Source organism: Mobula hypostoma, chromosome 16 (assembly GCF_963921235.1).
Source record: "Mobula hypostoma chromosome 16, sMobHyp1.1, whole genome shotgun sequence".
Classification (NCBI taxonomy): Eukaryota; Metazoa; Chordata; class Chondrichthyes; order Myliobatiformes; family Myliobatidae; genus Mobula; species Mobula hypostoma.
Genome location: NC_086112.1, coordinates 34,113,228 through 34,140,260, shown reverse-complemented (window position 1 = coordinate 34,140,260; position 27,033 = coordinate 34,113,228). Strand labels below are relative to the sequence as shown.

Genomic DNA, 27,033 nt, shown 5'->3' with positions numbered 1-27,033 from the left:
GAGTGGGTAACTGATGAGTTGAAAGGAACACAAGAAACCAGTGAGGCAAATGTCAAACCATAGGGATTTCTGAATAATTGGGCAGTGGATTATTAGTTTTACTGTACTGCTAGAAGTGAACACTGAGTACTGTATTAAAGTTAAATTGTGTACAAGAAATATTAACAGTAGAAGAACCAATATTCATCTTTTGAATTTTTTTATACATAGACTGCATTCGTAGTTTTACTTCAGACCACCCATCTGCTCTTTGACATTTATGTTACATATGAGCAGAGGTTGGGCATTCAGCTCTTTGAATTTACTGTGATGTTTAGTGTGGTTTCTATTCTATATTTGTTATATTCTGAATCTCTCTCCCCAATATTAGTAGTATCTTTTGTCTACAAATCAGCCTACCTCAAACTTGGCATAAACTGCTTTCTCTGGTAGACAGTTCCACATCTTCATCTTTTGAAGATCTCCTCATCTCACTCAGAAATGTTTTGTCCCATATCCTGAGATTATGACCCTCTTTCCAGACACCTCCCTCCTCTAATCAATTATATTTACCCATCTCGATCACCATGCGGGCAAAACTGGTGAACCAAGAACTTAGTAAGGTCATCTATTTGGTTAAACCTTCGGATGGTTTTGGGAGGCCACATCAGTTTTCACTCTTTGTGCTCCCTCTCCTTTACAGTGGTTTTGAGGTCATTCTGATCTGTGAACTTCGTAGCTCTTTGGATTGAGGTGCAAATAACAGCCTGGTGTGAGTGAATGCTTTGCCTATTGTGCATCTACTACTCTGAGTTAACTTTAACTAATTCAAAGCACATGGGGAACTGAGTCCGGGGCTGACTTAAGGCTATTCCCACCACCGTGCGCGCCCCCCCCCCCGATTGCTAATAAGGCAGCTTCAAAATTCTTGCTTTAGCATAATTTTTTTTTAAGGTAAAGCACATTTAATAGCAAAATTCAATCATTACTTTCTAAGAACTTATGTAGCATCAGCCAAGTTGAACAGCTCCTCACTGAGCTCTCCCTTCTGTGAAATGATCACTTCATTACATTCAAGTCTTTTTTTTACTGTGACCCATATGCAGTAACCTCAAACGAGTTCTATTTTGGAAGTAGGTGAGAGGTGCCCACCTGCAGCACAGATTTCAGGATATCCGCTCATGACTGCCTATCTTAATTTTCAACATACAAGGTTCTTCTTTTTTAATTATGCTCAACAATCACAAACATAACCATTCAAAACAAAATGTTCCGGTTAATGAAACCTTACTGGCCTCTGAACATATTGGCATAGTGAAGCCGTCCATCTGTAATATTTTGCCTATAGGCTGCTTTTGTGAGTCTTAACATCAGATAAAGGGCTGCTCTACTGCAGGAGGCATCACGACTGCTCATACCTTCAGTTGTGAGAGATTTCATTGAAACTAATTGAATATTGAAAGACCTGGATAGACCGGACATGCAGAGGATATTTCCTATACTGGAGGAGTCTAGGACCAGAAGGCACAAACTCAGAGGGTGTCAAAGGCTATGGGGAGAAGACAGGAGAATAGAATTGAGAAGAATAATAAATCAGCTATTATAGAATGGCAGAGCAGACTTGACGGGCCAAATGACTTACTTCTGCTCCCATCCTTATGGTTTTATTCCTAAGCTTTTAAAATAATGCATATACCACAAGATTCTAACATTTTAAGTTAAATTAATTTTTTTGGTTCATCACAACTTTCGAACCTTTCAATTGTCTTTTTTTTGTATTGAGGTGGTGTAGGATAATCTGAAATTCTATCCGATATTTTGCCAACTTGATTTTATTGTTTTAGCCATTTTTCAGAAGTATATGCATTCAAAATGCAGTAGATTCCAGTTAATTGGGCCATTGGTTAATTGGGGCAGCTGCATATTTGGGACAACTTTGAAGGAACAAAAAAAATCTATAAAATAGCCAGGATTCCCTTCATTTATTTGGACACTATACTGCTTGATTGGGTCAGGAGACTGTTGCTGAACAGTTTTTAACTAGTGTCAGCTGCGGAAACTTCTGTGGCTATTAAACACTATACTGTGCAAAATGTTTAAAATTGTGTCAGTTCTGTGTGTTTATGTTCAAAAAGCAGTAATTTTTCTCACTGATAGTTGGCGAGAGGTAAGCAGCAAGAGAATTCAGAACTATTTCACTTACTGCAGGTTCAAGCACTCAGACCTGGAGATGCTAGAAACAGCTGTGAGTGAAAATGAAATGATTTCACTACTTCAACAAGTTAGGAACTATGAGCAACTTGAAGGTATCAACAATCATCTTGAATGTTACAATGAAAATGAAAATTTGGAGGATGCATTATGAGAAGGAAGTCCATTATCTGTACTAGATGTCGGCACTAATTGTGTTCAGTTACCGTCAATCAAAAGAACACAGCAGTGTACACAGGAATAATTCCTCTGTCAATAATTATTAGGAATTAATACACAGTTTTAAGTACTGTAGCTATATTTGTAGTGTTCTAATTTGTTCTGTTTTTCACTTAAACACATCATTTTTACTCAGTTAAATGGTGGCTTGTCCTTTTTAACTATTTCCATGAAACTTCAATAATTGGGCAGGTACTGGTCCCGATGTGTCCCAATTAACCAGAATCTTCTGCATTACCTTTTGTCTGCTGGCTTTATGGAATTTGATGTGATCTTATTACAGCCAAAAATAGCATCTTAGTAAGAATTGCCTTAAATAATAAATGCAATGAACCTTGGGAATTTTCAGACTCTGGAGTCTGAGAACCAGAACTGCTGAGTTGCTCCAATTCCCGTCTTCTGCATACTGTTGGAAAATCTGTCAAATCTTCTATATTGAAATCCTTTCCCCAAAAAAAAAGGATAATTTCCATTAGGTTCCTTGTGAAGTTATATAGATGTATTAACAAAAATTAATCCAAGCATAATATGCATCCCAGGTACAGTAAAATCATTAATCTGGCTGACAGTTTCCATTGAACTGGATGTTATTTTAATTAATAATCCAACACACTTTCAGAAAACTTTTCCTTAAATTAAAAACTCTTCCAAATGCTGATTCAGGATTTCCAAACAAGCACATAGTAGATCATTAGAAATTTACTGCAGCCTCATTGTGCAAGTATATCTATGTTCATGGTCAAACTAGCGATCAGCATCTTGAAATTACCCCATTCATCAGATTACTTGAACTGCACAGCTTAGAAGCCACCTGCACACATTGACACCACCTATTATTACCAGGAAGAGTTCATAGAAGGAACGCACAATTGATATCAAAAGCACAAATTTAATGCAACATTTCTAACTAAAATTTGTTGAAAGCTGGGAAAAATTACACCTCTTTTAATGGAAGAAGTTGCTTTAACAAGTTTTGTTTCCTTCAGTAGGATTAAAAAAAAGACTTTAGAACACTTATTGCTGTGTGCTGTTTCAACGTTTGCACAGTACAATGTACAGAGAATATGCCTGGTTAACTTCATTTAAAAACGTCTCCATCTGAAACTAATTTCAATTTATGCATGTTGCTTTTCTCTACAAATGAAGTACACAGAACTGCTGTGGAGATTGCCATTTGATGTAGTTTTTGGGATCAAGAAATATTTTTCACTCCCTTATCTTGAGGAAAGGAAAACACATTATGAAAGACTTTCATTCTTTTTGTTCTCATAATTAAAATGCATAACATAGAGAAGTATCTTTAAAGTAACAAGTTTAACAAAAAAGTACAAATGATTTTTTTTTTGGTTCTGATATTACCAAAGCACTCAAAAAACCAAAGAAAGAATAGCTCTGATCAGAGCCTTTCAGAGAAAAAGCCTGTTACATATCTTTAATCCTTCGAGTTTACTGCTATAAATTCATCCTATAAGGAATTGTGAAGTGTTTAAATGTCTAGAGCCTGCATCATTGAAAAATTTAGTTCTGAGTCCAACACAAACCAGAGGAATACATTAGCATATGATACACATTATATTATTTTTGATTGCTGAAACACTTTGAAAATAGCTATATGAAGTGATTGGAATAACCTTCACTTGAACAATGAATCACAGGCACATGTCAGGTTTACACTTCAGTAGAATCGGGTTTAAAGTGATTTCTAAATCAGTCTTCAAAACAACTTTAACCTAAAATATTTTTAGGAAACCTATTATAAAACAAATACATTGAAATGGAAATAAGGATCTCCACGAAGACTGAAATACACGATAACTATAGTAACCAGCCCCTTGAATCAGTCATTCTGCTGCAGATCACAAGATAGGTGTGATACAGATTACAGTAAATTTCCACTTACTATAGGCAAAGATGTTGGGCGCTCAGCTCTGAGATTATTTTCAGTAAGGGGTGGATTTGGACTGATATCATCAGATCGCTCCTAAGAAAAGGTCAATGTACAAATCAAAATTAGAATATTGGATTTAGTATGAAACTTTGTTCAAAATGTATAGTTCATACAGGATTCTGAAGGGCTAGACGAAAGTGAAGCTTCAACGGATAAGAGGCCCAGAAGTAGAGGATACTGCTTCTGGATAAAGAATCACCCATTTAAGATTGAGACAAAGAGGAAATCCTTAGGGGGAGTACAAACCCCAAAAATTCTATGCCTCAGATCTGTGAATACCAAGCCATTATACTTACTCACAGTACTACGGCAGGGCATGGAAAACTATGGCTTGAAGAAAAATGAGGTGCATTCAAAGGGTCATGAGTTATATATGTGTAACTATAATGTCCTATGCTCTACACAGGCTTATTTATTCAAAACCTTGCATACTACATTTACAATGGCCATGCCTGCTATCTTTAATGGCCAGTTTAAAGAAATAAACAAGAAATTCAAATGAGGAACAACACAATGGCTTGAATCTTGTAATAGGAATAATGATGGAACTATACAGCTTAAACCAGTTCAAATACAGCGACCTCCTGGAAAGAAATGGTAAGAATGACAAGTAAACAGTAGTATTAGACAAAGTATCTAGGTATATTGTATAGGTTGAAATATTTATTGATAATCCTTCGCAAGTGTTAAAAGCAATCATTTAATTCCAGTGACAGCTTTGGTAGATGGCAATTCTGGAGATGGGGCCTTTACTGATGTATTAAAGCTATTCAGCCAACACAGTAATTGCTTGTTTGGAGTGGCTCTCCACTACATTATGCAGCAAAGGCGCATGTCAATATACTGGAATCCAACCGCCTTGCACAACATCATGCCTGGGATCACAGCAGGGGAAAAAAAGCACGGTTCAGGTGCAGATGACTCATGATTTTGTTAAAGATATGCTCCACTGAAGGGATGGAGACATGTTTAAGGAAAGGCAAGATAAACGGTTTGCTTCTCTCCTCTTAAATTAAAAATAGAAGCAATCCAGTGCACAGATCACAACTTCTGATGATGAAACCTGATGGAAAACGGAGTCCTACTGAATTCAAACCTAAAGCTGTGGATATATGTTGACACGTGGAGATGCAGATTGCTGCAGTGACATAATCCAGCAAAAACACATGGATACTCAAAGAATGGGATTTGAACACTGCACTAGCGGGAAGGCAAACCCATGACTATTAAGGCAAGTGATTAAGCCAACAAAATGTTGGCTCATTTCCTCCAATTGTTGGAAAATAGGGAAAATGTCCACTGAAGGGCATTTTACTAATGATCTACTTTTTTTTTCTGACAATGCTTCTGCTATTTCCTTTCACTATGCATTTTTGTTTTGCAATTTTGATGTAATGGTGTCTGTTGGTTCTCCTCTTCGAGATAAATCAAAATTAGGGATGGTTAAATATGAACAAACAAACAAACGAAAAGTAAAATGCTTACTCAGGGCATACAAGTTGACCTGACAACTGCTATCTGTAAGGAGTTTGTACATTCTCCCCTTGACCACATGGGTTTCCTCCAGGTGCTCAGGTTTCCTCCCACAGTTCAAAGACTGGCTAATTGGTTGATCAATAGGTTAACTGGTCATTGTAAATTGCTCTGTGATTAGGCTAGGGTTAAATCAGGGGTTGCTGGGTGGCATGACTCAAAGGGCAGGATGAACCAATTTCACACTGTAGTAAAGTTTGATCAAGTCAGGAAGATGATCAATGGACATGCACAAGTTATCTCCATCCCAAATCCTTTGCCATAATAGTGAACAAAGTTTCATGTTGTGCTTCATTGAAAAAAATCTCTTCAAACTACAATAACCTAACCTTTACATATTCGATCATCTATACTCACCTCCAGATGTAAACAAACAGATTTCAGAAGCTTGTAGGTTGCATCCCTGGACAGCAATGAAACAAACATAAACTGCAATAAAAAAGTTCAATATGGTGATGTTGATGCAATCATGATGAGGTGACTATAATTGATCAGGAGTCTGAGGGGATTTGGTATTTCATTAAAACTCTAGAATTTCCATTTTAATTCTGTAGAATTACAGTGGAGATATTGTGACTGGTGGCATCACCGCCTGGGATGGAGGCTGCAGGCCGGTGTCCTCTCAGCCTGCTCCATCACGGGCACCAGCCTCCCCACCATTGAGGACATCTTCCAAAGGCAGTGTCTCAAGAAGGGGGAATCCATCATTAAGGACTCTCACCACCTGAATATGTCCGATTCTCAGTACCACCATCAGGAAGGAAGTACAGGAGCCTGAAGACCCACACTCAATACTTTAGGAACAGCTTTTTCCGCTCTGCCATCAGATTCCTGAATGGTACTATCTTGCTATTCTTCTTTTGCATTACCTTTTTTGTACCTTTTCCGTATCTTGCTCTGTATCACTGCCACAAGAACAACAAATTTCATGACATACATCAATGATAATAACCCTGATTCAATAACAAAGGAAGATCTGAACTCAAGTGGTAAATCTTATCCAACAAGTTGAAGCATTCTGTGGAATGCTGCCATACAACTGGAGACTTACCTTTTCAAATTCAGTTGATACGCACAGGGCATTTGGCACCAGCAAAGCAGTTTTGTGTTTCTTAATCTGAGTCACAGAAAAGGTAGGTATTGTAATCTGATGTGGGGAAAAGCAACACAGAAAGTTACAATGGCACAATTGTCAGCTATCAACTTCCTGCCATCATTGTAAATTATGCTGAGTTACATTTTAATTTCTCTTTCGCTTGACAGGTAAAGTTTGGAAAGCTCATCTCCAACCTCTGCATCCACCTTATAAGGTTTCATACTCAGTGGCTGCCCATTGAAAATTAATTCCAAACGATGAAGGGCAAGGCTGAATACTAGCCTCCATCGTATCCAAGACATCTTCAAGAAGCAGTGTCTCAGAAAGGTGGTGTCCATTTTTGAGGACTCCCATCACCCAGGACTTGTTCTCCTCTCATTGTTACCGTCAGGACTGAGGTCCAGAAGCCTGAAGGCAGACACTCAATGATCGAAGAACAGTTTCTTCCCCTCTGCCATTGGATTCCTAAATGGGCATTGAACCCATGAACACTACCTCAATTTATTATTTCTGTTTTGGCACTATATATATAGTAATTGATTGACTTTTTTAAAAAGTATATATTATTATCTATTGCTGCTGCTAGTTAACAAATTTCACAATATACGCTAGCTGATTCTGAGACTGTTGTCGAGGATGGATACAAAGGGAGCAAGTTATAATGCATAATTATTACTTCATATATCTATAAATGACACTTAATAATTCACTTATTAATACAATAAGTGTGGTAGATTTCTCAATGGACATTTCTCATTAAGCGCCTTTATTCTTGTGTACAGGAAGTGACATTAAACAATTTTGAATCTTGATAACAGCCAGTTTTAGCAAAGACGTCCTCTCTCCCCTTACAAAGAAAACATTAAAAGCTTTAAACCTTTATATCTCTTCCAAAGACTTTGGAATTAAAGCAAATCCAGTTTTCAGACACAAACAATTTCCCTTGGTATAGAATGTCCTTTTGTAAAGCACAAGTAAAACCTAGAAAATAAAATAAAATTTAGAGCAGAGTTTATTCCTTAAGCAATAAAACTAATTACTTTTGTCTTCCTTGTTTTTAGGCCAACAATATATTGTGTTTTAATAGCTTATTTTCCCCCCAGTACTTTGCTGTTGAAAAATAGGGCAATATCAACTGAAGAAACAACCACCTAACACTGCTGAACTGTAAAGCACAATTCCGGCTTTGGGCTAGTTAGAGTTCTCAGTTGGAGTGAAAAGAGTTTAAAAAAATTGATGCAACATTTATGTTTGGGAAGGAGAAACCAAGCTATAACCAAAACAAATGATTCCAACTGACTAAGTGACTAGTGTCAGCAATGAAAGGCAAGGTTAAATGCAGGTGTGCACCCGAAACAGCAACCATTTCAACCACTGTACGTTCACAATGGTCAAGAAGACAGCAGCAGGTGCTGGCTAACTGTGTATAGATATGGTAGAAAGCCAAACTCCACACAAAATACAGGAAAATGTGAATATTGTTAATTTTGATTTTCTTTTATCATGTAAGAAAATTGTGTTTTTGTTGTATGCATACAAAACATACTAAATTTTGTTGCATCATAGCTCATGGAAGCAAAACTTTCAGAAGTAGAGCTCAACACACGTGTTATTACATTGCACATTTAGGATATACAGTGGGCAGCTCCCGACTCAACCAAATTCATTTAGAATGCAGGAGTGATACGAAACACCGTTCTATCAATTATACTTATTAGGCTCACTTACAACATCAAACTCACAAGATGTAACCCACAATGTTGCTTACTCTGTTTTAATGATTCATCCTTTTCAATGTCTTTAAAGATCTTATGATAGGTTGCATTTGTCTTCGAAGGCTGGAGGAAAATCAATGAGATTTTAAAAAAGTAAATAATCAGTTGTTCCTGTACAATATAAATTTCTGGAGAGAAATATGTGTGCAAGCATGAGAGAGCGAGAGATGATAAAAAAAAATGGTGTTGCAGCAGTTTCCAATGTATCCTAGTTTTCTATCTATCAAATAACCAGAGCTACTTATAACCATATCCTGGGTTTTGTCCAAGATATCAACAATTTTCTTAGTGCAATATGCAACATCTCAAGTGCACTTCATTTACAAATTGGGCAATGGGCAACAAAGTCATCCTTATTCAAGTACTGTCATTAATGAAATATTAAATATTCAAATGCAGATCTTTGTACATGCAAAGGGACCTGAGAAACCCTGGAACCAGGGCAAGCAAGACAATTTCCAAGGTCCTGAACTTAACAATTATTTGAAAAGGTCATCAAATTTCAGATATTTCCATACTGCTGCTTAACAACCCTTATATTTTGCCACACAGGAGCTGTTTCCTCAAAATTTTAAGAATTCTTTTGAACATTTATAATCCATTTGCACGATACCAGTTTGATGCTGAAGCGATCATGTATCATCATATTCTGCTAACGATGCTGTCACATTCACACAGGTCCAGGAGCTCTGATTCAGCCAGGATTTCTGGTATTGTGTACAGTCTGCATGCTTTACCTGTGACCATGTGCATTTCCCTTGGTGCTCTGGTTTCCTCCCACATTCCTTACACTTGCTGGTTGTTATGACGATGGCTGCTGTAAATTACCTTCAGCATCGTTGTCTTGTGGGACAATCAGGAATTGTTAGTGGGTATGTTAGAAAGAATGTTACAGGAAAATAAGAGGAGCGGGATATGTCCAAGAGCAGACAGAAACTTGATGGGTTGAATTGCATACCTCATAAATACAAGCAGTATGAAAGTAACATGATGGGGTATTGTGTATTAGTCAGTATACTGAATGATCCAAATAAACTGGACTGTGACCCACAAACTATATATGACCCATCCCTGCCACCACCAGCTACGTAGAATCTGTGGAAGCCTTGGACTGTCAGTTGAAACCACACTTGCTTTGGAGGAGATGTGAAAGAAGGGGTGCGGGGGGGGGGAGAATAAAAAATAAATCGGTCTTTATTCTTACAATCCATATTTTTAAATTCACAATGATTAAAACAGACTAGAATTCACTAAACAATACTATTGACAGAAATATTGTAAATGACTAGTGTACACAGCATTGCTCTTTGAGCAAAACTCCCTTAAAAGCTTAATGGAAAAATATTGAGAGAGATGCTTAGAAGTATTACCATTGTAACAAAATATTCAGACTACAATAAAAACCCAGAAGACACAGAAGCAGAATTAGGCCATTTGCCTCATCGAGTCTGCTCCACCATTCGATCATTGTTGATTTATCTTCTCTCTCAAATCCATTCTTCTGTCTTTCCCTGTAACCTTTGATGCCCTTACTAATCAAGAACCTATCAATCTCCACTTTTAATATACTGAGTGATTTGACTTCCACAGTTATCTGTGGCAATGAATTCCACAGAATTCCCACCCTCTGGCTGAAGAAATTCCTCATCTCCGTGTTAAAGAAATGTCCTCCTTTTCGGAGGTTGTGCCCACTGGTCCCAGACTCTCCTATTAATGAAAACATCTCTGTGCACACTCCATCTAGTTCTTCCAATATCTGCTACATTTCAATGAGATTACCCCTCATTCTTCTAAACTCTAGTGAGTACCGGCTCAGAGCCATGATACACTTCTCATACGTTAACCCTTTCACTCCCGGGATCATTCCTGTATACTTCCTCTGGGCCCTCTCCAATGTCAGCACATCCTTTTTTAGATTTGGGGTCCAGACTGCTCGCAACCCTTACAATACACCAAATGTGGTCTAACCAAAGCCTCCAAATTTTCAGAACCATTTCCAAGTGTATTTTGACTTCCAGGACTCAATATTTCTGTAACCTTGTGTGAAGTAGAATAGTTCAGTTAAAGAAATTGCAGCTCAAAAAGAGGAATTTAAAAATATGTATAGCCAATTAAGGTTTATCACTTTTAATATTAATCTCTTCACAACATGCAAAAGGCCATACTAAACTAATAATTTCCAGGCCAGAAATACACACGAAAATGTCTGCAGCACTTAAGCTGGTTAATTATTTTATTATGGGGGTTATATGATCTGGAGAAACTAGGGTGTAGTAAATTACTCACATTGGAATGTTTTTTTCTTTCAAGCTTTGTTTCATAGTCTGTAGGACCGGATGGAAAGACTGCATCATAAGTCTTTGATCTGAAAACCAAATATTTTTAATTATTTCTACAGATGATGAGCATTGACGGGTGTTTTTCTCCAAAATAAACACAGTTTTTCTACCAGTTCTAAACTGGAAATGGCAGCGACCTTAGGAGGGTCCAAATTACATACCTTATGCACAGAAAAACCTTGGGGTGTTAAGCCCATAGCTCAATGAAAGTGGTAACACAGGTGGAGAAGGTAGTGAAGGCAGTGTCTGTTAGGATATCATGTTACAGCTGTATAAATCATTGTTAGAGCACACTTTCATATATTGCATACAGTTTGGTGGCCATAATACAGGAAGGACTTGCTGGGAATATAGTACAGAAGAGAGATTAGCTGGTCCTCCATTCCAGGTAATGGAGGACTATAGTTATAAGATTGCACAGGCTGCAATGCCAGAAGATGAAGGGTGCTATTATATATGTTCATAAAATTATAAGCCACATACATAGGATGGATAAAGCCTTTTCCCCTAGGCAGGGTCGGCTAGAACAGGAGGACGCAGGTTTAAAATGAGATGAGAGAATTTAAGAGATCTGAGGGGGTAAGCTTTCCTAAAGAGGGTGGTAATTACCTGGAATGAACAGACAGTGTAACAGGCAGACACAATTACGATATTTAAAAGGCATTCAGACAGGTACCTTGATAGGAAAGCTGTAGAGAGATACAGGCCTAAAGCAGGCAAAAGAGATTGGTGTATATGGGCATTATGGTTCACATGGTTGAGCTAGGCTGAAAAAGCCTTTTTCTGTGTCATGATTCTCTGATCAACAACAGTTATCCATTTAGTGATGAATGTGAAGACTGGCACAACAGTGGCACTCAGATGTCTGCAAAATACGCAGATACAACCTAAATTTCAAAGCAGTAAAGCCAGACTAACAGTGCAAATTCCCTTTCCCCAAACCCTCTGAAGCCTTTGCTGGAGATTATACAGAAGAAAACTAACTCAGTGCAGTAAGGTGGAAAAACTGCAAATGGTAAGTATGGTCCACAAGATAGGGAGGGAGGAATTATACAGTAGAATTTAGCAACCAGGTTTATTTACACAGTAACTCAGAGAACTGTTCATGATTAAGACGACAAATGGGGAACATTCAATTAAGACAAATCAGGTTCATGGAGCTTAAAATACAAATAGAGCATCTGATTCAAGATAACAGAACTTTAGGCAATTATAGGGAATTTGGTGAACACAACAACTGGATCCTGATATTATGATCAGGAAAAGAACACAATATACTTAGTGAAGCAACCAAGGAATCTGTGGTTCTGACTAGCTCAGCTTACCAAATTATATCAATTTGCCAGGGCACTATTTAAAAGATCCAAAAGCATTATGAAGCTGAAGGGGAAAGGGACCAATAGAGGAGACAGCCAGAATTACAGTAAGCTTGGTATCATTTCTTCAGGGAAAAAGACAGCCAAATCCAAGGTACTGCTCAGCCAAAAGGACATTTCCTGTGGCAGACCAGAATGCAAATCACCTCAATCCTTAAAGTAGTATCTTAAACCCAAATAAATTCAGTTACTTCTGTCGATCTTCAGAACACAAAATGAAGATGGTCTCTGATGATTGCGTAATTCAGTTCGCTTCTCCATTCTTCAGCCAATAAGGCAGTTCCACTCGAAGGCAAAAGGCCCGCCAACATCTGGATGGCCCAATTACCAGTGACCCAGGTTCAACGCAGACCTCCATTACTGTGAGTGGAGTTTGTGTTTTCTTTCAATGATCATACAAATGGGAACTTAAGCAAATAACTTAATAAAACTGTTTGATTTTCTGAGGAACAATACAAAACCAAGTTTCACTGGTATTGCAAAATTTAATTTGACAACAGGAAAAGTTAAATGTCAAAATATAGGCGTATTCACATGAAATATGAAATAGTACATCCCTGTCACTAACTTCTTCATGCTGCATTATAAAATTTAGTATCACAATTGACTACTTTGCTTTTACACTGTCAAGATTTGTTCTTCAGAAATATTACACACTTCATAAGCACAAAAGACTGCAGATGCTAGAAATCCAGAGCAACAGACACAAGACACTGGAGGATATCAGGTCAGGCAGCATCTATGAAAATGAATAAACTGGTGACATTTTGGGCCAAGAGTCTTCATTAGAACACTTGTGGCTTTCATTTAATTAAAATCAACGTGGTTAGGATGTATGTTGCCTTTTATTGAAAGAGGGTTTTTGTGTTGGTAGTGACCACTTCTATTCAAGTTTTCAGATGGATTACACATAGTTTTGTTCGATAGTAGAAACCAAAAATCAAATGTTTTATTTGCCATTCTTAAGTTTTGTACTGGCAATTGGAGTGAGAGAAATAGATACAAATTTGATCTTTCAGGGATGGGTAGTGGACAAGGTTAAAGCTTCAAAACAACAAATATTTCTGGAACATATGCCTCAGTGCAAACAAAATTACAGAGAATTAAAATACTGAATACAGTGAACTGTTCTGTGAGCTTCATTGGAAGCTGTCAAGTTGACCTTACCTGGTTAGACCAGTTTTCTTTTTAGTTTCAAAGATTTCTACATCCAGGTTCAGAGACTGTAACTGTTGATTAAGTGACTTGCCACTTTTCTTCGTCTTCTCTTCCAACCCTGCATTTTCCGGCTCTGAGCTGCAGACAGATTTATAGTTAGATCAACCCAACACAAAAGGAACATTCTACGAGAATATAATAAAGACAATCCAGTTCCGAGCAGGTTACCATGGCAATTTTGTTATTACACTGGCGAATTTTAATAAGGTTCACTAAGCTGAGGGTTCACGGTTCACAACTATCCTGTTATATAATGGCATCCATTGATTTTCTGAACAGTGGTGTGCACTATTATAATAAGATGAGCCACAACACAGCTGCTTTATACTGCCTTCATTTTCATTTCAATCCAAGAGGCCAACATCTGTGAACTAGCTTTTGGCATGTATCCCAATAAATCTTGCTCTCTCATTTCAGAAGCAGACTTACAAATTGGTTTTATACTATACGAGACCTACACCAATAGTACAAGCGTTGATATGTGGATCTTGGGCAGCCAGCTGCAACCTGAATACCTTCATCCTAAAATGCTTCAACAGTGCTTGCCAGATAATGATGGGCAATGTGCTCCTTTGGTGGCTTTCCTTTCCTTACACCAGATACATTGAACACATTTGCGATATCCCAACAGGTTTCTGGGCTGAAATCAGCAAACTCAGCGCAGGTCCACATTTGAATCGTAACATTTATGTGCAATTATCTGCACTTAATTAGGTATAAAGGAAAACTACAGATTTCTGGAACAACACACAATTTGTTGGAAGAGCTCAGTGGGTGAAGCAAGCACCATTTTTTGGGGGAGGGGCGGGGAGGGAGGGGGCGATGGTAGAAGGAACTGTCAATGTTCCAGGCTGAAACCTAGCTCTCCAACTACAGATTTCACCCCGACTCATCAGAATATTTCCTAACAAGTTTCACAATTTGCATCAAGGTGACACAGTTAACTAGCTTTAGAAAATAAAAAAGACATTTAAAATTTAAAAAAAATTGGGCCTGAAAAAAGTTTTCAAAAATCATAGCTGATTTTCATAAGCAGTCTAGTCGTAGCTTCAAACTATAATCCAGTTAATATTTAAACCGCAAGAAAATAGAAAGATAAATAAAAGTACCACACAAAATACTCCCTGATGTATTCATAAAGTTATTGAATCATATATTGTAAAACCTCAATGATTTAGTAGGTAAATTGCATGCTAAATCAATAGAGCAGACTTTAATGATTTATGCCCTGTGCTAACAACCAATTTATAAAATACATTTAACTGAACAAAAGATTCCCAATGGTATGATTAACACATAATATTTGGCACTGAACCAGGCAAGGAAATACTAAAGCAGGCAAGCAAAAGCTTGGTCAAGGAAATAGTCTTCGAGACAGAAACAAACATTTAGTGGCAGTGAGGTTTGAGGTGGCGCATGGCATGCTTGCCCTTATTAGCTGAAGAAATGAGTTGCATGTTGTACCTTAGAAAACTAGTTGGGCAAAATTCAGAATGATACACTCAGTTCCGGTCACCCATTACAACAGGAGTCCCCAACCTTTTTTTGCATTGTGGACTGGTTTAATATTAACCATATAACAATTACAGCACGGAAACAGGCCATCTCGGCCCTTCTAGTCCGTGCCAAACTCTTACCCTATCCTATTCCCACCGACCTGCACTCAGCCCATAACCCTCCATTCCTTTCCTGTCCATATATCTATCCAATTTAACTTTAAACGACAACATAGAACCTGCCTCAACCACTTCTGCTGGAAGCTCATTCCACACAACTACCACTCTCTGAGTAAAGAAGTTCTCCCTCATGTTACCCCTAAACTTTTGTCCTCTAATTCTCAACCCATACCCTCTTGTTTGAATCTTCCTCACTCTCAATGGAAAAAGTCTAACCACGTCAACTCTATCAATCCCCCTCATAATTTTAAACACCTCTATCAAGTCTCCCCTCAACCTTCTGCGCTCCAAAGAAAAAAGACCTAACTTGTTCAACCTTTCTCTGTAACCTAGGAGATGAAACCCAGACAACATTTTAGTAAACCAAAAGCTTTCTTCACCACCCTATCCACATGAGATTCCATCTTCAGGGAACTATGCACCATTATTCCTAGATCCCTCTGTTCTAAAGCATTCTTTAATTCCCTACCATTTACCATGTATGTCCTATTTTGATTAGTTCTACCAAAATGTAGCACCTCACATTTTTCAGCATTAAACTCCATCTGCCATCTTTCAGCCCACTCTTCTAACTGTCCTAAATCTCTCTGCAAGTTTTGAAAACCTAACTCATCATCCACAACACCACATCTTAGTATCATCTGCATACTTACTAATCCAATTTACCACCCCATCATCTAGATCATTAATATATATTACAAACAACATTGGACCCAGTACAGATCCTTGAGGCACACCGCTACACATCGTCCTCCAATCTGACACACAGTTATCCACCATTACTCTCTGGCGTCTCCCATCTAGCCACTGCTGAATCCATTTTACTACTTCCATATGAATCCCTAACGATTGAACCTTCCATGTGGAACCTTGTCAAAGGCCTTACTTAAGTCCATATAGACAATATTGACAATATTCTTGTGGACTGGCCGACGGGGGGGGGGGGGGGGAAAGAGGTGGGGTGTTAATCCCAACTGGAATATAGGTGATAAGTCAACTATAAGTCACTTATCAGTGGCTAATACACCTAATGCACTCAATTTCGTTTCTAAAAGGATTTATCTAACGAATTTAATATTAAACACACAGCGCATATTTTCCTCGCATGAATATAGTGGTAAGTCAATTATAAGGGGGTTCCTTATGTCCAGTCTATTCCGCAATTTAGTTTTCGTTGCATTCATTGCAGAAAACTCCGCTTCGCAGAGATATGATATTGGAAATGGAAGCAACGTTTTCAGTGCCTTCGTGGCTATCTCACAATATTCAGCTTTGACTTTGATCCAGAATGCTGGCAGAGATGTTATGTCAAACATACTTTCAGCCCACCGTCATTTGCAAGCTCGAGGAGTTGATCATCTTCTCGCGCTGACACGGATGATTCACCGGGGACATTCACAAATGGGTCACGGACCCAGTCCTTTGTGGTTGGGGAGTAACACTCGAATTCTGTCGACAGCAAAGATAGGTGATCACGCACCAGCTGTGAGAAGGACGGTGCAGCCTCAGTCTCTCCCAAAATCCCAGCTAATGTTGGGAACATGTCAAATATGCCCCTGTCCACTTGCCGTCCCCACAGTTCCAGTTTGGCTTTGAAAGCAGACACTTTATTTGCCAACTTGAAGACAGTTGTCATTCTCCCCTGAAGTGACAAATTGAGTTTACTGAGCAGGTTGAAGATGTCACACAGATAAGCGAGTTTTGCTATCCACTCCTCGTCACTGAAGTGTGCTGCCAGTGGTGACTTTTTTCTTGGAAGAAATTTCTGTAGCTGCTCTCTTAACTCAAAAACCCTGGCCAGGCCTCTCCCCCTTGACAGCCACCTGACCTCAGTGTGTAAGAGAAGGCGTTAGTGCTCTGCATCCATTTCCTTGCAAAGCTGCTCAAACAGACGTGAGTTAAGGGCTTTTGCTTTGATGTGATTGATAACTTCAACAACGTCACTCAATACACTGTTAAGGTCAGGTGACATTTTTCAGCTAGCCAGCATTTCCCTGTGTGTGACACAGTGTGTAGACTGGCATTCAGGAGCAACCTCTCTGACTCGGTAGTGAAACCAGACTCCTTAAGCCGTTCCAAAAGCTGTGCTTCGATGTCCTCCGCTATGTCATTGATTCTCCTTGCAACTGTGGTAGCTGAAAGAGAAACCTGTGCCATCTTGTTAGCTGCAGCTTCTCCCAACAGTTCACGGCACATGTCCTTGGCAGCAGGCAGAATCAATTCTTCACCAACAGTGAAAGGCTTCTTAGCCTTAGTGATAAGGCTAGCCACTAAATACGACGCTCTCAGAGCAAACAACAGGAATTCTGCAGATGCTGGAAATTCAAGCAACATACATCAAAGTTGCTGGTGAACGCAGCAGGCCAAGCAGCATCTATAGGAAGAGGCGCAGTCGACGTTTCAGGCCGAGACCCTTCGTCAGGACTAACTGAAGGAAGAGTGAGTAAGGGATTTGAAAGCTGGAGGGGGAGGGGGAGATGCAAAATGATAGGAGAAGACAGGAGGGGGAGGGATAGAGCCGAGAGCTGGACAGGTGATAGGCAAAAGGGGATACGAGAGGATCATGGGACAGGAGGCCTAGGGAGAAAGACGGGGGGGGGGGCGACCCAGAGGATGGGCAAGAGGTATATTTAGAGGGACAGAGGGAGAAAAAGGAGAGTGAGAGAAAGAATGTGTGCATAAAAATGAGTAACAGCTGGGGTACGAGGGGGAGGTGGGGCCTAGCGGAAGTTAGAGAAGTCAATGTTCATGCCATCAGGTTGGAGGCTACCCAGACGGAATATAAGGTGTTGTTCCTCCAACCTGAGTGTGGCTTCATCTTTACAGTAGAGGAGGCCGTGGATAGACATGTCAGAATGGGAATGGGATGTGGAATTAAAATGTGTGGCCACTGGGAGATCCTGCTTTCTCTGGCGGACAGAGCGTAGATGTTCAGCAAAGCGGTCTCCCAGTCTGCGTCGGGTCTCACCAATATATAAAAGGCCACATCGGGAGCACCGGACGCAGTATATCACCCCAGTCGACTCACAGGTGAAGTGATGCCTCAGCTGGAAGGACTGTTTGGGGCCCTGAATGGTGGTAAGGGAGGAAGTGTAAGGGCATGTGTAGCACTTGTTCCGCTTACACGGATAAGTGCCAGGAGGGAGATCAGTGGGGAGGGATGGGGGGGACGAATGGACAAGGGAGTTGTGTAGGGAGCGATCCCTGCGGAATGCAGAGGGGGGGGGAGGGAAAGATGTGCTTAGTGGTGGGATCCCGTTGGAGGTGGCGGAAGTTACGGAGAATAATATGTTGGACCCGGAGGCTGGTGGGGTGGTAGGTGAGGACCAGGGGAACCCTATTCCTAGTGGGGTGGTGGGAGGATGGAGTGAGAGCAGATGTACGTGAAATGGAGGAGATGCGTTTAAGAGCAGAGTTGATAGTGGAGGAAGGGAAGCCCCTTTCTTTAAAAAATGAAGACATCTCCCTCGTCCTAGAATGAAAAGCCTCATCCTGAGAGCAGATGCGGCGGAGACGGAGGAATTGCGAGAAGGGGATGGCGTTTTTGCAAGAGACAGGGTGAGAAGAGGAATAGTCCAGATAGCTGTGAGAGTCAGTAGGCTTATAGTAGATATCAGTGGATAAGCTGTCTCCAGAGACAGAGACAGAAAGATCTAGAAAGGGGAGGGAGGTGTCGGAAATAGACCAGGTAAACTTGAGGGCAGGGTGAAAGTTGGAGGCAAAGTTAATAAAGTCAACGAGTTCTGCATGCGTGCAGGAAGCAGCGCCAATGCAGTCGTCGATATAGCGAAGGAAAAGTGGGGGACAGATACCAGAATAGGCACGGAACATAGATTGTTCCACAAACCCAACAAAAAGGCAGGCATAGCTAGGACCCATACGGGTGCCCATAGCTACACCTTTAGTTTGGAGGAAATGGGAGGAGCAAAAGGAGAAATTATTAAGAGTAAGGACTAATTCCGCTAGACGGAGCAGAGTGGTGGTAGAGGGGAACTGATTAGGTCTGGAATCCAAAAAGAAGCGTAGAGCTTTGAGACCTTCCTGATGGGGGATGGAAGTATATAAGGACTGGACATCCATGGTGAAAATAAAGCGGTGGGGGCCAGGGAACTTAAAATCATCGAAAAGTTTAAGAGCGTGAGAAGTGTCACGAACATAGGTCGGAAAGGATTCTTCCAGCCCCACCGATGACCCCTTCTCCCGTCTTCAACCCTCCTCTTCTTCATGGACACCCCGCTCTGGTCTTCTGCCTGCTCTGGATCTCTTTATTGCCAACTGCCGACGGGACATCAACCGTCTCGACTTCACCGCACCTTGTCCCCATTCCAACCTCACTCCTTCGGAACGCTCTGCTCTCCACTCCCTCCGCACTAATCCTAACCTTATTATTAAACCCGCTGATAAAGGGGGTGCTGTTGTAGTCTGGCGTACTGACCTCTACCTTGCCGAGGCACAGCGACAACTCGCGGATACCTCCTCTTATTTACCCCTCGATCGTGACCCCACCAAGGAGCACCAGGCCATTGTCTCCCACACGATCAACGACTTTATCCGCTCAGGGGATCTCCCATCCACTGCTACCAACCTTATAGTTCCCACACCCCGCACTTCCCGTTTCTACCTCCTACCCAAGATCCACAAACCTGCCTGTCCTGGCCGACCTATTGTCTCAGCTTGCTCCTGCCCCACCGAACTCGTTTCTGCATACCTCGACACTGTTTTATCACCCCTTGTTCAATCCCTTCCGACCTATGTTCGTGACACTTCTCACGCTCTTAAACTTTTCGATGATTTTAAGTTCCCTGGCCCCCACCGCTTTATTTTCACCATGGATGTCCAGTCCTTATATACTTCCATCCCCCATCAGGAAGGTCTCAAAGCTCTACGCTTCTTTTTGGATTCCAGACCTAATCAGTTCCCCTCTACCACCACTCTGCTCCGTCTAGCGGAATTAGTCCTTACTCTTAATAATTTCTCCTTTTGCTCCTCCCATTTCCTCCAAACTAAAGGTGTAGCTATGGGCACCCGTATGGGTCCTAGCTATGCCTGCCTTTTTGTTGGGTTTGTGGAACAATCTATGTTCCGTGCCTATTCTGGTATCTGTCCCCCACTTTTCCTTCGCTATATCGACGACTGCATTGGCGCTGCTTCCTGCACGCATGCAGAACTCGTTGACTTTATTAACTTTGCCTCCAACTTTCACCCTGCCCTCAAGTTTACCTGGTCTATTTCCGACACCTCCCTCCCCTTTCTAGATCTTTCTGTCTCTGTCTCTGGAGACAGCTTATCCACTGATATCTACTATAAGCCTACTGACTCTCACAGCTATCTGGACTATTCCTCTTCTCACCCTGTCTCTTGCAAAAACGCCATCCCCTTCTCGCAATTCCTCCGTCTCCGCCGCATCTGCTCTCAGGATGAGGCTTTTCATTCTAGGACGAGGGAGATGTCTTCATTTTTTAAAGAAAGGGGCTTCCCTTCCTCCACTATCAACTCTGCTCTTAAACGCATCTCCTCCATTTCACGTACATCTGCTCTCACTCCATCCTCCCACCACCCCACTAGGAATAGGGTTCCCCTGGTCCTCACCTACCACCCCACCAGCCTCCGCGTCCAACATATTATTCTCCGTAACTTCCGCCACCTCCAACGGGATCCCACCACTAAGCACATCTTTCCCTCCCCCCCTCTCTCTGCATTCCGCAGGGATCGCTCCCTACACAACTCCCTTGTCCATTCGTCCCCCCCATCCCTCCCCACTGATCTCCCTCCTGGCACTTATCCGTGTAAGCGGAACAAGTGCTACACATGCCCTTACACTTCCTCCCTTACCACCATTCAGGGCCCCAAACAGTCCTTCCAGCTGAGGCATCACTTCACCTGTGAGTCGACTGGGGTGATATACTGCGTCCGGTGCTCCCGATGTGGCCTTTTATATATTGGTGAGACCCGACGCAGACTGGGAGACCGCTTTGCTGAACATCTACGCTCTGTCCGCCAGAGAAAGCAGGATCTCCCAGTGGCCACACATTTTAATTCCACATCCCATTCCCATTCTGACATGTCTATCCACGGCCTCCTCTACTGTAAAGATGAAGCCACACTCAGGTTGGAGGAACAACACCTTATATTCCGTCTGGGTAGCCTCCAACCTGATGGCATGAACATTGACTTCTCTAACTTCCGCTAGGCCCCACCTCCCCCTCGTACCCCAGCTGTTACTCATTTTTATGCACACATTCTTTCTCTCACTCTCCTTTTTCTCCCTCTGTCCCTCTAAATATACCTCTTGCCCATCCTCTGGGTCACCCCCCCCCGTCTTTCTCCCTAGGCCTCCTGTCCCATGATCCTCTCGTATCCCCTTTTGCCTATCACCTGTCCAGCTCTCGGCTCTATCCCTCCCCCTCCTGTCTTTTCCTATCATTTTGCATCTCCCCCTCCCCCTCCAGCTTTCAAATCCCTTACTCACTCTTCCTTCAGTTAGTCCTGACGAAGGGTCTCGGCCTGAAACGTCGACTGCGCCTCTTCCTATAGATGCTGCTTGGCCTGCTGCGTTCACCAGCAACTTTGATGTATGTTGCTCTCAGAGCAGCAGCACTTGTGGAGCTGGTGGCTCTCAGCACTTGCTTCTGTCCCGCTTGCTCACGTTTTTTCCGCTCAAAAAACTCAACGGGTTTGTCTTTCAGTGCAGGGTGCTTGGCCTCAAGGTTCCGAAGCAGTTTTGAGGGCTTCATTGCCTCACTAGACAGCTTGTCTCCACATACCACACACAGGGGGCTTGGAGCGTGCGAGTCACTGGTTGCAATAAAGCCATATTTTATGTACGACTCGTTGTATTTTCTGTTGAAGGAAGCTTTCTTTTTTTTTTGCAGTCTCGGCCTCAGCTGTCTCTGCGTTATCATCATCGTTAGGCCTTTTATGTACCCTACCATCTCTTCCAAAGAAACTCTCAAGCAACGTTTGTTTTTTACTCATCAAGTAGTTGCAGGTTAGTGACTGACTGGTGACCTCGCGTGCGTTCAACAGTGGGCGTGACAGGGAATGAGGAAAGGTGCAGCTGACTCATATGGTTTCATATCGCCAAATCATATTGTTTCCTCGCGGCCTGGTAGCACATGTGTTGTGGCCCGGTGGTTGGGGACCACTGCATTACAGGAAAGATGTCGAGGCTATGGAGAGGGTGCAAAAGAGGTTTACAAGGATAATGCCGAGATTAGAAGTATGTGTCTTAAGGAGACATTGGACAGACCTAGGTTGATTTCTCTGGAGCAGCGGTCTGAGGGAGATCTGATAGAGGTTCATAAGTTTGAGAGGTAGAAATACAAGTAGATAGCTGGTGCCTCCCCTCCCCCCCCCCAACAAAAGGCCGAAATGATTAATACTAGTGGGCATGTACTTAAGACAAAAGGCAGCAAGTTTAAAAAGGGACATGTGGACCAATTTTGTTTTAAAAAAGACTGATGGGTGTTTGGAATGCACTACTGAGGTGGTAGTGGAGCGGCTCTTAGATATGCACTTAAGGTGGAGGAAGTGGAAGGTTATGGACACCCTATTAGCTTAAGGGATTAGTTTAGTTTGGTATTTGGCAAAACGTCATCTGCCTGAGGGCCTGTTCCTGCACTGTCCTGTTCTCAGCTCTGGGACTGTTGCAGCATTCTAGACTTGACATCTAACCCTCTAACTTCAGGTAACTTGTACTTGGTCTGTTCAGTTTTTAAAAAAAATCTCCTTTTGCTACTCAAAACTAACTTGCTTCCTTTTCTTTCCAGTTCTGATGCAGGGTCCTGGACCTGAAAGTTTAATGGTTTCTCTTCTCAGGTGCTGCCTAACCTGGCGAGTGCTGTCAGCATTTCCTCTTTTTGTTTAAAGATCCATTTTACTGTGATATTTGAAATAAACATTTCCAAATAAAAATACCAAACTTTCATATCAAAAAATTTAACTAGCATACCAACATCCCTGGTACACATTTACCAGTCCTTCACTGCTTAAGCTTCAAACTTTTCATTTTGAAGTGCATTTCGTCAAATATCTACCACCTCAGTCCACTCATCTAACCACTTAACATCTTTTGCAGACAATTGGCATCCTCCTCAATTTATTTTGCCACCTAATTTTATTTTCGACAATGAACTCTGACACACTATGCCATCTTCTCATCCAAGTTACTAATATAAAATGACTAGTTCAGGGATCAGGACTGTTGGTCCCTGTGGCATCTCACAGTCATCAAACTGCCAAGAAATTACCCACTTATTCCATCCTTTAATCAACCATCTTTCCATGACATTTCCTCTAATACCATGAGCCCTTATTTCAGGGAACAACCTTTAAGCAGCACCTTTATCAAACTTTCTTTCAAAAACCAGATGTCCCTACCTTCACTCTCTTTCCCACCCACCCCCGTGACAGCTTCAAAAAGAATGTCAAACAGCATTTCCCTCTTAAAAGACCACATTGATTCACTAATTATGGATTCCAGCACTTTGCCAAAATAGATGTCAAAAATAACCAATTATTTGAAGGGTGGACAGAAAACAAGCTGTGGTGCTACCTCCCAATCTGCTGACACTGTTGCAGAAATCAGACAATTTAAAAAATTCATCATTAATTTCTCTGTTTTTGAAGTAGCTAACTTTTTTAGAACGCCGTAAATCAAGATACGAGTTTCAAAGGATTTGTCTGGCTCTAATGTTTCTTCATTTTCACTTTTTATTGATATTAATTACCTTTAAATTCCAGTTAATTATTTACTCTCCTAATAACGACCTTCTCATTGTCTTTAAAGTTCCCAGAAGTATAAATATGACAAATGTAAAAGGTTGGGTGAGGCTAGAACTAAAGGTCATGACTTACGAGTGAAAGGTGAAATGTTTACAGGAAACACGAGGGTGAGCTTGTTCGCATAGAGGGAGGTGCCAGCTGAAGTGGTTGACGCAGGATTTACTTCAACATTTGAGAAACTCGGATGGGGGGCTGAATAATAGTTTGGCATGGACTAGATAGGCCAAAGGACCCATTTCTGTGTTGTAATGTTCTACGACTATGATTTTTTAAATGCTCTATTCCTTCTTACATAGTAAAATTTAGCAAGATATTTTTAAATTAAGTTTTTCTATGACCATCTCTTTCTACTTCATTTTTTTTGGTAGTAAAGCATTTTAAAAAGGTCAGTACTGTTTGCAGTCATTTCCATTGGAATATTCCATGTAATTTATAAAAAGAAAATTCTAATGTATATGATTCACACCTAATGTACCTAATGTAGGTTTGATATGCCTAGAACTATGGAGTAATGGTATTAATTCAAACAAGAACTAGTAATGTACATGTAAATAAATTCAGAACACTTGCAATTAGCCTTCAGTTCTCTATGTAAATTGCAAGCATTAAATTGAAGTTAAACTTGGCCGCAGACTAAGAGATTGCATATACAACAGCCAACATTACATCATTGGTTTGTGTTAATTGGTTGGATTAAGCTAGGCCAAGTTATTTATACCATTGTGACTGAGTTCAAACTGGCAGACCAGATGGATGTTGTCACTTAGTATATCAAACATGGTCACAGGTATAAGCAATCAATATTTTTTGTGTACTTGTGGTATTTTGGCACTGTATCATTAGAGGTTTTTAGAATATTTGTGTTCGTTAGCTTCTCCCAAGGCATTTGAACCTTCAGAGTTGTCTTATCAATTACAATGTGCCTCCACTATGCATCTCAATAAAACCATTTGTCAACCCAAAGTATTGAAGTAAATGTCATTGTAATCATCGAAATTGTATTGAATCCCCTGCTGTTACCTTTGATCTTAAGGGTATAAAAATGTGAAGTATTTCTGAGTTTGTGAGCCTCTACTGAGAGTGTCTCCAGAGTGACGCCAGGTTGTTGTGATGAATAAAGACTTCTATATCACCAACTTCAGTGTCTCTCTGGTGACTTCACTCACAGTCACAACACAGTGCAAAATGAGATGGAACTAAGATTGGCCCCCTTAAGCACATCCAAGAAAACTCCTCGTTTTACTATGGACAATCGCAGTGTGTGCCATAAACTGGTCTCAATGCTCCAGGGCATGGAGGCACAACAAAGAGTAGATTTCTCTTCATTCCTACATTTAATAAAAAAAGTCAAATCCTTTTGAGCATCATGGTTGACAGTCAGGTCCTTTGCAAATGAATCAAAAAACTGCTGACAGACCATGATACACAAATTCCTCTAGAACCCACTTTTGTTAAGGTCAGCAAGGCCAGAAAGAGGAAACAGAAATAAGGAATCACAACAGGTGTAAACAAAACATTTGCTGCTAAACCAACATTGCTAATAAAATCAGTATTCTCGAAATTACATTTTAAAAATGTCAGTAACCCAAAAGCAAGTTCTTATTGGAAAGTTTGCAGAAGCAACTGAGCAGTCAAATATTTTAAAGACCAATTCAGTAGTATTTTAATATATCATTTAAATGGCATTTTAATATACCATTTGTTCTTATGAATAGGTATTTTAGTATATACAAAATGTCTTGATAGTGTCTTCATTTTTACATATGACCCTACATTATCCAGAATACTGTATGAGTGAGAGTTAAGGGACTGAAAAAAATTACATTCACGTTTACCTGGAAGGAACTTCAGAATATATCCAACTCCTTTCAATCCTTGGTTATAGACTCAAGTGCCCAGCAACGAATCACAATCTGCTCCCAACTGAGGAAAGCAGCTTAAAATATTTCATTCAATTCTCTACTACAAAACTGCGCACATGGAATGTGCCAAAGTCTTCAGATCTCCAAAACCCTCTTAGTTGTGGTTTTTCGAGAAGTAGCAACACTTTGAATTAACGTGCTCTAATCATAACAGAGAAATTCCCTAACAAGAGAGAACCTGCAGATGCTGGAAATGAAAGCAGCAGACATAAGATGCTGGAGGAACTCAGCAGGTCAGGCACCATCAATGGAAAAAAGTACAGTTGACATTTAGGGCCGAGACCCATTGGCAGTTCCGAAATGTACCAATGGCACGACTATTGTGACAGAATTTCAGTGGTGATGAGGAGGCATACAGGAGTGAGATAGATCAGGTGGTGTTGCAATAACAACCTTGCATTCAACATCAGGAAGACCAAGGACTTGATTGTGGAATTAGGAATGAGAGCTTGAGGGACGGACACACACACACACACACACACACACACACACACACTTACACTCACTCTGAGGGATCAGCAGTGGAAAATGTAAGCAGTTTCAGTTTCCTGAGTGTTAACATCTCTAAAGACCTATTCTGACTCTAACATATTGATACAATTACAAAGAAGACATGACAGCAGCTATATTCCATTAGGAGTTTGAGAAGACTTAGAGAGTCAATAAAGACACTCTCAGATGTACCATGGAGAGCATTCTAACTGTTTGCATCATCATCTGGTATGAAGGGGCCACTGCACAGGATCTGAAAAAGCTGCAAACTCAGCAAGCTCATCATGGGCACTATCGTACCCAGCATCAAAGATATCTTCAAAAGGTGATGTATCAACGAGGCAGCGTCTGTCATTAAGGACCCCTATTCACCCAGGGCATGCCCCCTTCCCTCTGTCTGCTACCATTAAGGTGATGTTACAGGAACCTGAAAACACACGCTCAATGGTTGTAGCAACAGCTTCT

The 27,033-nt window shown here is 40.8% G+C and overlaps 1 protein-coding gene across 2 annotated transcripts in view; it reads right to left on the bottom strand.

The window, feature by feature from the left end:
* The window catches only part of LOC134357321 (GRAM domain-containing protein 2B), a 61,943-nt gene that overhangs the window by 15,669 nt on the left and 19,241 nt on the right, over positions 1 to 27,033 (bottom strand). For both annotated transcript variants that reach the window (XM_063068733.1, XM_063068732.1), the window contains exons 2-9: positions 13,644 to 13,772; positions 11,048 to 11,126; positions 8,755 to 8,824; positions 7,864 to 7,967; positions 6,942 to 7,037; positions 6,248 to 6,319; positions 4,310 to 4,390; positions 2,744 to 2,852 (exon numbers count right to left, since the gene is read on the bottom strand). In XM_063068733.1, coding sequence (XP_062924803.1) covers positions 2,744 to 2,852; positions 4,310 to 4,390; positions 6,248 to 6,319; positions 6,942 to 7,037; positions 7,864 to 7,967; positions 8,755 to 8,824; positions 11,048 to 11,126; positions 13,644 to 13,772 — 740 coding nt within the window. The remainder of the gene's footprint in view (positions 1 to 2,743; positions 2,853 to 4,309; positions 4,391 to 6,247; positions 6,320 to 6,941; positions 7,038 to 7,863; positions 7,968 to 8,754; positions 8,825 to 11,047; positions 11,127 to 13,643; positions 13,773 to 27,033) is intronic.